General features: G+C 63.9%; 1 protein-coding gene across 2 annotated transcripts in view; it reads left to right on the top strand.

Moving 5' to 3' along the window:
• Window positions 1-2,075: 2,075 nt before the first annotated feature.
• Window positions 2,076-14,531, top strand: part of POLRMT (RNA polymerase mitochondrial) — a 16,121-nt gene continuing 3,665 nt past the window's right edge. For both annotated transcript variants that reach the window (XM_042927707.1, XM_042927706.1), the window contains exons 1-10: window positions 2,076-2,197; window positions 2,732-2,830; window positions 5,288-5,895; window positions 9,271-9,401; window positions 9,525-9,717; window positions 11,349-11,498; window positions 11,691-11,855; window positions 11,940-12,107; window positions 13,153-13,377; window positions 13,560-14,348. In XM_042927707.1, the coding sequence (XP_042783641.1) occupies window positions 2,110-2,197; window positions 2,732-2,830; window positions 5,288-5,895; window positions 9,271-9,401; window positions 9,525-9,717; window positions 11,349-11,498; window positions 11,691-11,855; window positions 11,940-12,107; window positions 13,153-13,377; window positions 13,560-14,348 (2,616 nt within the window). In that variant the 5' untranslated portion in view covers window positions 2,076-2,109. The remainder of the gene's footprint in view (window positions 2,198-2,731; window positions 2,831-5,287; window positions 5,896-9,270; window positions 9,402-9,524; window positions 9,718-11,348; window positions 11,499-11,690; window positions 11,856-11,939; window positions 12,108-13,152; window positions 13,378-13,559; window positions 14,349-14,531) is intronic.

Genomic DNA, 14,531 nt, shown 5'->3' with positions numbered 1-14,531 from the left:
CAGTGGGAGCACAGCCCTGCCACACCTTTATTTCAGCTCACAGATACTGACGTTGCCCGTCTGGTCTGCAGAAATGTGAGAGAATAACTTTCTGTTGTTGAAGGTACACGCAGCCCTAGGGGGCTGATACCATCTCCTCCCATCTAGAGATCCTGGCCTTTCTCCACCTTTCTCAACATGGACACAACCCAGGCTCATCTGAGTGTCTCATGGCACGAATCTGACCAAACATTTTGGGCCAGAACCCGACATAAGCAAACAGCTTCTGAAACACGGTGTTGCCCAAATTCCAACCTCTGACGCTGTGTTCCCCGTTTAATTACATCTGCCTCCACCTGTCCTGTGTGTTATTCATATTTTTCTTACTTAACTTTTACAAGGAAACTTGATGTCACCATCAGGAGTGGAAAACCAGAACCACACACAGACATGATGACGATAAGCCATAAAAAGAAACACTGAGGAGACGACCATGTGACAAATTCTCAGACCGATAGGATCACAGCCAGAGAGCTGAGGTAGGAGTCAGATGTAGGCAGCACTCAGCGAGACCTCCTGTGCCTGAGTGGGAGCAGAAAGAACTTTCTCACTGCTAAGTTCCAGGACCCTGGTTCCAGGGGAATATGCTTTAGGGCATCTGATGCCCCGTTGAATATAAGAGACGACCAAGGCGTCAGGAAAGGCACACCGATTCCAAAGTCTAGGCTTCCAGCACAGGTTCCTGGCTCTGCCAGACTGAGGGGGTCCGAGGGGGGTGTATCTAGGTCTTGGGGAGACCAGGTCATACTGATTCAGCCCCTCAGGGCCAGGAAGGCCATCCCAGGAGTGAGTCAGATCTGAGGTCGAGGCCCCTGGGGCATCTTGGAGTGGGTTGGGGCAGGTTTGAGAGGACGCTGCTGTCTGCTGAAAACATTCCCAGCCGGTGGAATCATAATGCACAGGCCCGCGTGGGCAGCTGCGTCTGGAATGTGCTTTCAAGAGGCCGCCAGGCCGAGGAGGCTGGCCCTTCTAGAGCACAGGTCCAGCTTCCACTCTGGGCTAATGGGATAACCAAGTCTGAGAGCCCAAGGGCAGGTGGCAGCTTGAGCTGAAGCCCCTAAGGCCCACTGGCCTGGCCCCTTGAGAACTCCTCCAGCTTTGTCTTAGCTTCTTCTTCCTAACCCCCACTCTGCTCAAGTTTCTCCAGGTATCCACACCTGACTCTGCCTCAGGGCCTTTGCACTTGCGGTGAACTCTGCCTGGAACACAGTTACCCCAGATATTCTTAGTTTCATCCTTCCATGCCAGCTGATGCTCCTCTCCCCGCCCCCCCCCCCCCTCAGTTTCCCAAGTGCCTTCCTGGTCTGATTCTAAAGCTCTGGCTCTGACTACTCCCGAGTGAGACCACCCTGAAGATCAGGACTGGGAACTTTCAGGCTCCGGGCTCATTCCATTTTTCATCAAATCAGTTTAGTAGGTTGGTCTGCTTTTCACGCCCTGCTCTGCTCCTGTCCTTGGGACTGGAGGGAGTGGACGAGGGAGACGTCCTGGAAACGACGTCCCAGCTGCCCCTGGTCTGGGGCTGGGAGTCAGACAGACCTCTGCCTTCACTGCGGTCTCCCTAATGTTGGGGCAACTTGCTCGACCTCTCCCAGCCTCAACTTCCTCCGCAATAAACTGGGGCTAGTCATAGTTGCCGCTCCAAAGTCGAAGTTGCAGCAATGAAGATCGCAGACAGGAATCTCTAAATTGCAGAACTCTGTCTTAACTATCTGGCGACCATTCCTTTAGAAAAAAAAAGAAAGAAGAAGAAGAACAACAACAACAATCCGGCTTCCCGGTCCTCCCAAAGACGGCTTAGAGTCACCCCGGGTTACCCAAGCAACGGCTCTGTCCCGCCCCTCCCTGGCAGGAGGAAGAGCCAATTAGAGGGCTCTATCGGCGCATGCGTCGGAGACTCCCGGGCCCCGCTGCTCCCTGGGAATCGTGGTTCCGGCTACCTCCTCTCGCCGCGAGGTCCCTTCACAGCCGCCGTAGGCTGTGGAACTACAACTCCCGGCAGGCGCAGGCGGCGCAGGCGCGGTGTGGGCGGTGCGAACAGCGCGGGCGGCGCGGCGGTCGGCGTGCGGAATGTCGGCGCTTCGCTGGGGCCGCGGCGCGTCCGGTCTCCGGAGGGCCCTGTGGCCTGCGGGCCCCCCCGGCCCCCTGGCCGAGGAAGGTAACGCGGGGGAGACCCGAGGGTGACGCCATGGCCGCTGCCACTGCCTCCTCTCCCTACGGCCGTGACCTTCGGCTTTTAGGTCCCCGGGATCCAGCTACCCCCCCACCTTTGCTCCTTGCCCAGTGTGGTTCTGTGGAACCCATTGACTGGACCCCGCTTTCACTCGCCCTTAGGCCACTCCCCCGATGGGGATCGGCACAGCACTTTGACGCTTGACTCTTAGGTTCTTCTGGAGTCCCCTGACCCCTTCTTCGCGACTTAGGGCCCTTGACCTTTGAACTCTCACAGCACCTTTAGTTGGAGGAACCCTTTATGTTGATCCCACGCCCAAATTTCTTTTCTGTAAGGTCCCCTTCACCTTTGACCTCTTGGGTTCTTTCCAACGTGAGGCCCGTGACCACTGACGGTTTGCAATGAATTTAGAGCTCTTTTGCCCCAGGATCCTGCGATTTCTGTCCACACGAGGCCCTCCCAGCCCCCCAGGCCGCGGGCCTCCTTCTGCCTCCCTCAGCCTCTCTCTCTTGCCCACAGGGGCCCTCAGTGGTGTCTGGGGCCGCAGAAGGAGCTTGTCCGCCAGCCCTTGTGAGCAAGACCGCCGGAAGGACTGGGGCCACGCGGAGCTGCTGGAGGGTGAGCCCAGACCCCCAAGGCTTGGAGCCTGAAGCCCCTCCTCTCTGTCCCCCCGCCCCTCCCAGCCATGGGCACTCTGCTGGGGGGGTTACCTCCCCGTTTCCTCGCAGTGACACCACGAGAAGGGCTGCATTCTGCAAAGCAGGGTAACTGAATGGTTCCCCTGCCCTCAGTGGCCTCATGGGGATGGTGACAGGAAGCTTGTGCTGTACACAGAGGGCTGTTGTTTCCCCTTCCCCGAACCCCGCAGGCGCTCCTACTCTCCTGGTGAGGCCCAACGCGGTAGCTGGAGAGGCTGGCCCAAGGCTGCACGAACTGCCCCTGCAGAGTCAGGATTCGAATCCTGAACTGACACACGTGCCCTGGCTCGGCTGTCTGGGCTCAGGCGCCCGAGGGGACCAGTCGGGGTCCTGCCGTCTTCACAGCGTGGGACGGCCGGCCCGGTCCTGGCACCGCCACAGGGAGGTGGGGGCATGTGTGTTCCCTCACTGGAGCCCCCCAGACCATGGCCACTGATTCCTGCTTCCCCCCTGCCCCGCGTCTCCAGTGTGTCTAAAAAGGAAAAGTTTGTTTCAGGAAATTCTGAACATAGAGAAGTAGACTACCGTCGTCCTCAACAGCAACCTTCTTTCGTTTCTTACTCACTACCTAATTGTCTTGAAGCCCGAGTATCCTATGTTCAGTGGAGGAAGGTTCTGGAAGTCTGAATCACATTACATCACTCTCCAGCCTAAAAACCCGCCAACTCTGTCCTCTAGCATAGGATAAGCTAATAACCACCCCCCCCCCCCGCCCCACAGTCACACGTCCATGTGGCCTTTGCCTGCCTTGTCATCCAAAGGCACTGTTGCCACCGCGGGGAGAAGAGCCGTGCGCACAGCCACGTCGTGTCGGCCTCACCTCCTCGACGGACACGGGCACCCCACATGCACACCCCACGTGTTGGCTCCTACGAGGGCCAAGGCCGCCCTGCCTCTTCAGTTTTACTCCAGCAAGTCTTTGTTGGACCGAGGCCGGCGGGTGAGGCCGGACTGCGTGGGTGCCGTTGGTCCTCAGCACTATTGGCACAGTTGCCTAAGAGCTAAACTCCGTCCGCAACCCCCAAATCCCAGCCCCTTGTGGACACGTGCAGAGCAGCAAGTACTGGAGCTGCCCGATGTCCCCGTCCCCAGCTGGGGTTGAAGCAGGTGACACACTGGCCTCTTGTTTTAGCACATACTGTACACAAGTGTCCTTCTCAAGGTACGTTTAGTGCCACGTTTCTGCATTTTGGGGGCTGTTTGTTGGTGATTTTGCTGTTTAAAGTCCCCAAGCGTAGTGCCAAGGTGTTTTCCACCGTCCTAAGTTCGAGAAGGCTGTGATGTGCCTTTTGGAGAAAATACACATTTTCGTTGTTATTTTTTTAATGTCTACTTAATTGATTTGAGAGAGAGAGAGGGAGACACGGAATCCCAGCTAGGCTCCACACCAACAGTGTAGAACCCAGCACAGGGCTCGAACTCACAAACTGTGAGCTCACGAGCTGAGCCGACATCAAGCGTCAGACGCTTAACCGACTGAGCCAGCCAGGCGCCCAAAAATAGGTGTTTGCTTGCAGTTGCGGTGCTGTTGGCTGTGGGCTCAACGTTAGTGAATTAACAACGTATGTGAAATAAGGCATCTTAAGCAGAGGGACACGGAAGAAGGTTACGTGTTGATCTGTCGGGGACTCCCGTGATCTGTGAAGCCGTTGTGACGCAGGGCTAGCCGTGGCACCTGACTCTGCAGGAAACTCCGGTCATACCGATCATAGCGATCAGGAGTAGAGTGTGCAGGGGCCCTGAGGCCATTGTGGCCGCAGCCTGGGGGAGAGTGGGGGGAGGCGAGGGCAGGGCCCCTGGGGCACCTGGATGGATTTTGAGGCCGCGCCACACCGCTGAGGGTGTGCTGACAGGCTGGGTGTGGAGGCTTAAGGGTTTTTTGGCCGAGGGCCTGCAAGGACCACGCCGCCAGTGACAGTGACAGCCAGTGACGATGACACGGAGGGGCAGGTTTTGGGAAGTTGAGTCAGGCTGTCGCAGAGGTGCTGAATGAGTGGGTAGGGTGTATGCGCCTGAAAATTGGGGGACATACGTAGTACTGAGACCTCGAGGGGTGCCTGGGGGGCTCAGTCGGTTAAGCATCCAACTTGGGCTAAGGTCATCATCTTGTGGTTCACGGGTTCGAGTCCACATCGGGCTCCGTGCCGACAGCTCGGAGCCTGGAGCCTGCTTCCGATTCTGTGTCTCCCTCTCTCTCTCTGCCCCTCCCCCGTTCATGCTCTGTTTCTCTCAAAAATAAATAATCGTTTAAAAAAAAAAAAAAAAGAACCAAGGCCCCGAGAGTTGGCGAGGCCAGCCACCCCCCAGAACCGCAGGTCTGAAGAGGCTGGTGCTCGCACGGGGGTCCCCCTGACATCCTCGCCCTTCGCCCCCACAGTGCTCGAGGCCCGGGTGCGGCAGCTGCAGGCCGCGCGTGTGTCGGAGGTGACCGTGAGGAGGCCCCGCCCGGCTCGACTCCCAGATGCGGGCGGCTTCCAGCCACGCAGGAAGGCCCAGAAAGGGGGCGAGGGCACCGCCCCGGGGCTCGGCGGCCACTGGGCGCAGAAGCTGGACCAGGAGAAGTGGGCGATGCAGAGGCGCAAGCAGCGGCTGCAGGCGAAGCTGCAGGTGCGGGCCCAGCAGCTGGCCTGTGAGCACCGGCTGCGGATGGTGCCCCAGCTGCTGAGCGCCCCGCTGGCCGAGCGCCTGCTGCGCTGGGAGCAGGAGACCCCCCGGAGCCCCTGGGAGGAGCAGCTGGCGCGGCTGCTGCGGGAGGCGCCGCGGAGGCTGAGCTGCGAGGCGGAGCGGGCCCACGAGGCGGGCGGCGCCCCCGCGCGGCTGGAGACCCAGCAGCAGAGGCTCCTGGCCTTCCTGGAGTGCTGCCTGCTCTCGGGCCACCTGCCCCTCGCCCACCACGTGCTGGTCACCTGCCACGGCAAGTGGCGGCAGCGGCGGGTGCTCACGCTGGCCGCGTACAACACCGTCATGCTCGGCTGGGCTCGCAAGGTGAGCGGCGGCCCCGGGGGAGGGGTGTCTGCGGGGTCCGCCGGGCCCCACCCGGGAGCGCCTGGTCCGAACCCGGGGCTCTGGGCCCCGGAGGCCGAGTCCTGTGCTCGTGGCCGTCCCGACGATTCTCGTAGCTTGTCAACCATAAGTCCCACGTGGCCCTCAACGGAGATTTCCCAGAACAGCCGAAAGAGAGGGAGGGAGTCCTGCTGAACGTTTTAGTCCCTTTCCTTCCGGACGCCTCGACCGGGGCCTCTGTGCCTGCCTGGTGTGAGGGGCGCTTTGGCCTCCGGGGGAGTTTCCAGGTCCTTCTCGGGAGAGCGACTTCGCTGCTTTAGGTGGGGCTTCCTCGGGTGGGGGGTTAGCTTAGCGCGTCTCGATGCGGGCGTTCGTCCGTGGCCGTGGGGTTCCCTGCGGGGTCCGCTCTGGCCATGCCCCGTGTCTCTCCAAGTGTTTCTGATTTCCCCGCGGCGGCGGCGGCGGCGGCCCGGGCTGCCTGTTCAAGAGCGTTCTTCACGTGGCCTCGCGGGGGCACAGCTCCGAGCCCCCTCCCTGTGCTCAGGCCTGAGGCGGAGGCCGTTGCGTGGGGACCGAGGCGCCGGCTGCGAGCGTGGGCTTGTGGCCGAGACCGCCGGGCCTCACTCGAGGACAGGACGGCAGGCCCAGGGGCCGCCATCGCTTTTACGTCTGCGTCGGCCCGTGGCGTGGAGATGCCCAGTCCCCACAGGCGGCAGTCACGTTTGTCTTCGTCACCGGGACGCGCTAGCTTCAGGGAGTTAGTGAAGGCAAGGAGCTCGTGTTCTTCCACCCAAGGTCACAGGGCCCTGTTACAGCGGGACATTTCTGCCATCGGCGCCGGCGCGAGCTTCCTGCATTTGCGGCGATGACCAAAACCTGGGCGGCTTAAAGTGACACAGTTATTTTTTTCCAGTCCCAGGTCAAAGCGGGCGGGGCCGCTGTCTTCCTGCCTCTTCCAGCTCCCGGAGCCCCTGTGGTCCTGGGCCTGTGGCCGCGTCCCCAGGCGTCTCCAGGTGTCCCGCGTCTGCCCTGTCCTCACACTCCTCACGCGGCTTCATCTGAACTCATTCCGTTAGCAAAGATCCCTCAGGGGCCCGTGTTACGAGGTCCCGAGTAGGTGGGGGTTCGGGGGCATTGCTAACCCCGTCCCAGGCCCGTCCTGCGTCGTGCGTGGACTGCACAGGCATCCTGGGCTCCGGAAGTCATGGTGTCTGGGCGGCCTGCGCATGCGGGATGGGGCTTGGCTGTTACCCAGAGCCCAGCCCGAGTCCTGTGGCTGCCGCTTGCTCACCGTGTGGCCCACGCCTCCCACTTCTCTCTGAGCTTCGGTGTCCCCACGTGTAAGGCAGAGGGGCCTGATTTAGAGCCTCGGCCACCGTGTCTGCGCGCGCGCGTGTGTCTCTGTAAAGCGTAAAGGTGAGACGGCACGTGGGGTTTAGACACGCTTCCTGTAGACCAGCGCTGTCCGGCGGGGGTCCCTTCCCCGTTGGCACGTTCACCTGCTCCGGCTGCGTGTGAGCCCCGAGCGTTTGCAGAGCTGAAGGTTTAAACGTGGTGGCTACGTGTGGCTGCTGACGGCCAGTAGGGCGGCCTGGGCGAGGTCCTTGAGACAAGCGCCTGAAAACCCGGTTGCCGGCACCGTGGTCCCTGGTGTGGCGGCACGCCTTGGATGAAGGCAGCAGGACCAGGGGGCGGGGGCGGGGGGCGCTAGGAGCCTTGTTTTCTCCAGCGGGTCTGCAGCGGCACAGACCTCCAGTGGTCCGGGAAGCAGCTGCAAGAGAACGTAGCACGTACAGCAGAACCTGGACCGCGAGGAAGCTGTTCCGCAAGACAGGCAGACGTCCCTGATACATTCTCCCTTGGTGAGCGAGCGAGGCCTTGCAGTTCACCTAGAACGTGACGCCGAGTGTCATGTGGTCGCAGCTGAGCCAGTGGTTCTCTGCGGGGGTGGGTGATCATCGCCCACGCTGGGACGCTCAGTCTCGTTGGCAGAACTCAGTGAGTTTTCGGAACGTTGGCGCTCGTGTATTTTTGTCCCCTCGACGCACCTGCGGACAGCCCTTTGCTTTTCCATCCAAGAGCGAGCTCGGGAACGCTTTGCTTCATTCTAGGTCGGGCCGCCTGCAGATAGGGACCTTGTCCTCTGCTGCCTCGCTGCCAGTTACGTTAAGTATAGCATGTGACAAAAGTTTATTAATCGTGTGCTGTAGTCAGCATCAGCGGCAGCGTATACAGTGACCCCCACGCAGAAAAAGGTTGAAGAGAAAGGCGGTAAGAAGGAGATGATGCTGGTGGAAGTCGAAGGAAATCATTGGAGACTGTGAACGAGGTATGCGAGGGGCTGAAATTGCAAGATTTTATAAGAAGTCTACGTCTGTACCTTGCCTGCAGAGGAGGAGGAAAAGGCGGAGGAATCCCTCACTTCAGATGAGATTAGGGAGATGTGTGAAGTGTGGGAAACTGCAAAATTGTGTAGCGAAGCACCACCCGAATAAGGCTGTAGCAGCGTGAGCAACAGATCTGTTTAACGACAACGCGATGTCCCGTCTTTGCGAAACCCTCAAGAGGAGGCAAAGCGTCACCGGATAGGTTCCCTATTAAAGCCTCAGGAAAAGAAGAAGATTGCGTTGAGCCGATAGATAGCAGTGATTCCCTTAGTGATAGTGACAGTTGTCCTGCACAGTCGCCCTCCTCTCTCTCGTCTCCCTCACTCCAGCCACGGAGGTTCTCAAAGGTAAGTGCAGGTTAATGTGTATTTCTTTATACCGTGAATTATATTATTTTCTATCATCTTACAGTATCGTAATCGTTTTTACACGAGTATGTTTGGATCGTGCGTTGCCATTATTTCTCGTGGGGAAATGGCTTTGACATACAAGTACTTTGGATTACAAACGTGTTTCTGGAACGACTTACGCTCGCAAACAAGGTTTCCTGTACTTGGAAATGAACGGAGGCCTGAACGCGGCGTGCCTCCAGCCGGGGGGTGTCGGAGAGAGGTTGACGGCCACGGCGCCTGTGTGAGAGAGGCCGCACTCCAACCAGGGACAGGACTAGCACTTGTGGAAATGGGGAAGAGGTGGGCTAACCCCGGAGCAGGCGGGTGGAAGACAGCACACGGACGCAGAGAACACTGAAGAGCCTCTTGTAGCGGCTGGAATAGTGCACGTTCACGTCCACAGTATCAGCACCTCTCCCCGTCGGGAACCCAGCCCCCGCCTGGTCCCGCCGTGGTGTCACCGAGCGCCGGCGCTGCACTTGGCCGGCAAGCCTTTTCCTAATTCGCTGGCTGGAGAGCAAGGTCTCAAGGGACGGGCTGGCCACCCCAGGACCCTCACCCCAACTTGGTCTCCCCAGGGCTCCTTCAAAGAGCTGGTTTACGTGTTCTTCATGGTGAAAGATGCCGGCCTCACCCCAGACCTCTTGTCCTACGCAGCTGCGCTCCAGTGCATGGGACGGCTGGACCAGGACGCCAGGACCGTCCAAAGGTGGGTGGGCATCAGGCCCTTGCCGGGGCCCGGGCCACCCAGAAGGCCCCCATGGCCGCCTGGCGCTGAGACCTGCAGGGTGCTGGGGGCTGCCCGTCCCTTAGGCACCATGCGCCCCCACAGGTGTCTGGACCAGATGGCCCAGGATGGGCTGCGGCTGCAGGACCTCTTCTCCAGCGTGCCGCTGTGCCAGGAGGAGCAGGCCGCGCTCCTGCAGGCAGTGCACAAGGCCCAGCCCACCTTCAGCCCTCCTCTGCAGCCCCAGCCCGAGCCCCAGGTCAACACCTCACCCCTGCTCAGGGAGATCTACGCCAAGGTGAGAGGGCCCTGACACCCACCGGCGGGGGGCGGGGCATGTCCTGTTGGGGATGAGCCGGGACCACCCTGTCCTTGTGGAGTCTCCTCGGCCCCTCCTTTAATTTCTCTCGGAGCCACCCGCGTCCCAGGGGTGCCCTCCCTGCTCTTCAGAGGCCAGACGAACCAGACTTGGCAAGTGCCAGTCCCCACCGGGGCCCTGACCCTAAAGATTAAAGCTGGAAGGTGCCACAGCCTCGCCGTTGGGTTCCCACCCAGAGGCTCAGCGGCGGGCAGAGCACAGGCGTCATACCAGAGCTGGGTGTAGACAGCCCGAGCTTTGGCTGGCCTCAAGCAGCAGGTGGGCAGTGTGGCCGGGGCTCTGTCCGCTGTGCAGTCATGAGAAGACCTGCCTTGTGTGGGCCTGTGTGTGATTCTCGGTGTGCTGGGTTTTGCGGTTTTCAGTGTCTTTTTGGATGGGTCACGCATTTGCACAGTTTCCAGTTTAAACACGAGCTCACTGCCCAGAGACCTGAGCTGTGTCTCCCCGGGTAGTTCCCACCCCCACCCAGTGAGGCCGGGCAAATGCTGGGTGGCTGTCACGTGCTCTTTGGCACCTTGCTTCCTTCCATCCTCGGAGGGATGATTTTCCGGGGACTCGGAGAAGCAGATGTGGCTCTGCGGGTGGGGGTCCTGGACGTGCAGGCCGGACCGCTGCTCTCGTCGGCCTTGTGTGTAGGAGAGTCCAGCCTGTGGGGGCCTGACCTCCTGCCTGCCCCCCCCCCCCCCCACAGGAGGGCCCCGTGTCATACTGTCCCCCCCACAGGAGGGCCCCGTGTCATACTGTCCCCCCCACAGGAGGGCCCCGTGTCATACTGTCCCCCCCACAGGAGGGCCCCGTGTCATACTGTCCCCACCCCACAGGAGGGCCCCGTGTCATACTGTCCCCCCCACAGGAGGGCCCCGTGTCATACTGTCCCCCCCACAGGAGGGCCCCGTGTCATACTGTCCCCACCCCACAGGAGGGCCCCGTGTCATACTGTCCCCCCCACAGGAGGGCCCCGTGTCATACTGTCCCCCCCACAGGAGGGCCCCGTGTCATACTGTCCCCCCCACAGGAGGGCCCCGTGTCATACTGTCCCCCCCCCACAGGAGGGCCCCGTGTCATACTGTCCCCCCCACAGGAGGGCCCCGTGTCATACTGTCCCCCCCCCCCACAGGAGGGCCCCGTGTCATACTGTCCCCCCCACAGGAGGGCCCCGTGTCATACTGTCCCCACCCCACAGGAGGGCCCCGTGTCATACTGTCCCCCCCACAGGAGGGCCCCGTGTCATACTGTCCCCACCCCACAGGAGGGCCCCGTGTCATACTGTCCCCACCCCACAGGAGGGCCCCGTGTCATACTGTCCCCCCCACAGGAGGGCCCCGTGTCATACTGTCCCCACCCCACAGGAGGGCCCCGTGTCATACTGTCCCCCCCACAGGAGGGCCCCATGTCATACTGTCCCCCCCCCCCACAGGAGGGCCCCGTGTCATACTGTCCCCCCCACAGGAGGGCCCCGTGTCATACTGTCCCCCCCCCACAGGAGGGCCCCGTGTCATACTGTCCCCCCCCACAGGAGGGCCCCGTGTCATACTGTCCCCACCCCACAGGAGGGCCCCGTGTCATACCCCAAGCTGCACCTGCCTCTGTGGAAGCTGCAGACCCTCTTCCAGCAGCAGCTGCGTGTGGAGATGGCCACCACTGTCACTGTGGAGTCGGTGGAGAAGGCGCAGCTGCTCACCAAGGAGGTCCTGCACGCGGTGAGCAGCTCGGCTGAATCGCAGCCCCCTGGGGTCGGGCGGGCGGTGGGGCCGGGGCAGCAGCCCGTGGGTCGCCCACCGCCGCGAGGAGAGTGCGAGGTGGGCCACGTGGCTCGGGAGGACCCCCCCTCCGGGGTCTCCCCACTCCCCCGCCCCGAGATGGTGACTCCTGTGTCCGCCCCGCCCCCGCAGCGGAGGACGCTGAAGCAGCTGCGCGCCGCGTGGGTGGAGGCGCTGTGCGCGGGGCTGCGGGACGTGAAGGCCAGTGAGGCCCGCGCCGCCCGCTCCGGCCGCCCCACGCTCTTCCCGTACCTGTGTCTGCTCACCGAGCGGGAGCTCGCCAGGCTGCTGCTGCAGGTGGGGCGTCGGCGGGCTTGGGGGCGGGGCGGGGGTGGTGGCGGCGCTGGCTGGGCCCTGCTCACCTCCCGGTGCCGCCCCCAGACCCTGCAGGTGCTGCCGCCGCAGGGAGAGTCCCTCCTCTCCCTGGCGCAGCAGCTGGGCCTGCGCGTCTTCAATCGGCACGCGGTGCAGAAGAAGCAGCTCAGCCAGGTGCAGGCGCTGCAGCAACGCTACTACCAGTACCTGCACCTGCTGGCCTCGGACACCCAGGTGAGGCCCGTGGGGGGGGGGGGGGGGGGGCCTCGGACACCCAGGTGAGGCCCGTGGGGGGGGGGGGGCCTCGGACACCCAGGTGAGGCCCTTGGGGGGGGGCCTCGGACACCCAGGTGAGGCCCGTGGGGGGGGGGGGGGGGCCTCGGACACCCAGGTGAGGCCCGTGGGGGGGGGGGGGGCTCGGACACCCAGGTGAGGCCCGTGGTGGGGGGGGCTCGGACACCCAGGTGAGGCCCGTGGTGGGGTGGGGGGGCCTCGGACACCCAGGTGAGGCCCGTGGGGGGGGGGGGGCTCGGACACCCAGGTGAGGCCCGTGGGGGGGGGGGCCTCGGACACCCAGGTGAGGCCCGTCGGGGTGGGGGGCCTCGGACACCCAGGTGAGGCCCGTGGTGGGGTGGGGGGCCTCGGACACCCAGGTGAGGCCTGTGGGGGGGGGCCTCGGACACCCAGGTGAGGCCCGTCGGGGTGGGGGGGCTCGGACACCCAGGTGAGGCCCGTGGTGGGGTGGGGGGCCTCGGACACCCAGGTGAGGCCCGTCGGGGTGGGGGGGCTCGGACACCCAGGTGAGGCCCGTGGTGGGGTGGGGGGGCCTCGGACACCCAGGTGAGGCCTGTGGGGGGGGGGCCTCGGACACCCAGGTGAGGCCCGTGGGGTGGGGGGGGCCTCGGACACCCAGGTGAGGCCCGTGGGGGGGGGGGGGGGGGCCTCGGACACCCAGGTGATGCCCGTGGGGGGGGGGGCTCGGACACCCAGGTGAGGCCCGTGGGGGGGGGGGCTCGGACACCCAGGTGAGGCCCGTGGGGGGGGGGGCTCGGACACCCAGGTGAGGCCCATCGGGGTGGGGGGGCTCGGACACCCAGGTGAGGCCCGTGGTGGGGGGGCCTCGGACACCCAGGTGATGCCCTTGGGGGCGGGGCTCGGACACCCAGGTGAGGCCCATGGTGGGGGGGGGCTTGGACACCCAGGTGAGGCCCGGGGTGGTGGGGGGGGGCGCAGGGCTGGGCTCAGACCCCCAGCCCCTGACCCACTCCCCCGCCCCCAGGTGGCGGTGCCCTGCCTGCCACGGCAGTACTGGGAGACGCTGGGGGCGCCCGAGGCCCCCCATGAGCAGCCCTGGCCCTTGCCTGTGCTGGTGCAGTTGGGCAAGCGTCTGGCGGAGATGCTGGTGGAGGTGGTGCGAATGCCCGGCAGCCTGGCCGCCCCCCAGGGCTCCTGCTCGCTCATCCCGGTGCTCTACCACGTGTACTCCTTCCGCAGCTTCCGCCAGGTGGGCCCTGCGCGAGGGTGGGGGCTCCGGGTGCCGTGGGGACCCCGGGGCCGTGGCCGGGTCCTGTGGAAATCCTGCTGGGGTCCGACACCCGGTCCCGGGGCTGGAGGGGGCCCTCTGCCCGCCGAGCGTCCTTCGGGGCGATCGACGCCTCTGCCGGTCTTTGCCCGCCTCGCCCCCAGATCGGGATCCTGAAGCCACACCCGGCCTTCACGCAGCTGCTGGCGACCGCGGCGGAGCACACGCTGACCTTCGAGGCGGCCGAGGTGCCCATGCTGTGCCCGCCACTGCCCTGGACGTCACCGCACACGGGCGCCTTCCTGCTGAGTCCCACTAAGCTCGTGCGCTCTGTGGAGGGCACCACGCAGCACCAGCGCCTGCTGGACAGCTGCCCGCCCGCCGAGCTGCACGGCGCCCTGGACGCCCTCACCCAGCTGGGCAACTGCGCCTGGCGCGTCAACGGCCGCGTGCTGGACCTGGTGCTGGAGCTCTTCGCCGCCAAGGGCTGCCCCCGCCTGGGCGTGCCGGCCCCGCCCTCCGAGGCGCCCCGGCCGCCCGAGGGCCGCCTGCCGCCCGACGCCTCGCCTGCCCAGAAGGCCGAGCTGCGGCGGGAGCTGGCCCGCTGCCTCAAAGTGGCCCGGGAGATGCACAGCCTGCGGTCGGACGCGCTGTACCGCCTCTCGCTGGCGCAGCACCTGCGTCACTGCGTCTTCTGGCTGCCCCACAACATGGACTTCCGCGGCCGCACCTACCCCTGCCCGCCCCACTTCAACCACCTGGGCAGCGACCTGGCGCGCGCCCTGCTGGAGTTCGCCCAGGGCCGCCCGCTTGGCCCCCGCGGCCTCGACTGGCTCAAGATCCACCTGGTCAACCTGACCGGGCTCAAGAAGCGGGAGCCGCTGCAGGCGCGCCTGGTTTTCGCCGACGAGGTGATGGAGGACGTTCTGGACTCTGCCGACCGGCCCATGACGGTAGGGGCGGGGTCTTCCCCCCCCCCCCACCTCCCCCACCTGTTCCCTGCACCCGCTACCCCGCCCCTCCCTTGGCACGCTCCTGGCGGCGTCCTTCCTTCGGGGTCGGCGGCTCTGCGGCCCTTCCCTCCAGGGTTAGCTCTTCTTCCAGACCTTTCCCCGTCCCACTCCTGCTCGCTCGGG

Source organism: Panthera leo, chromosome A2 (genome assembly GCF_018350215.1).
Source record: "Panthera leo isolate Ple1 chromosome A2, P.leo_Ple1_pat1.1, whole genome shotgun sequence".
Lineage (NCBI taxonomy): Eukaryota > Metazoa > Chordata > Mammalia > Carnivora > Felidae > Panthera > Panthera leo.
The sequence above is the reverse complement of the archived record's forward strand: the minus strand, read 5'-3'. Positions and strand labels throughout refer to the sequence as shown.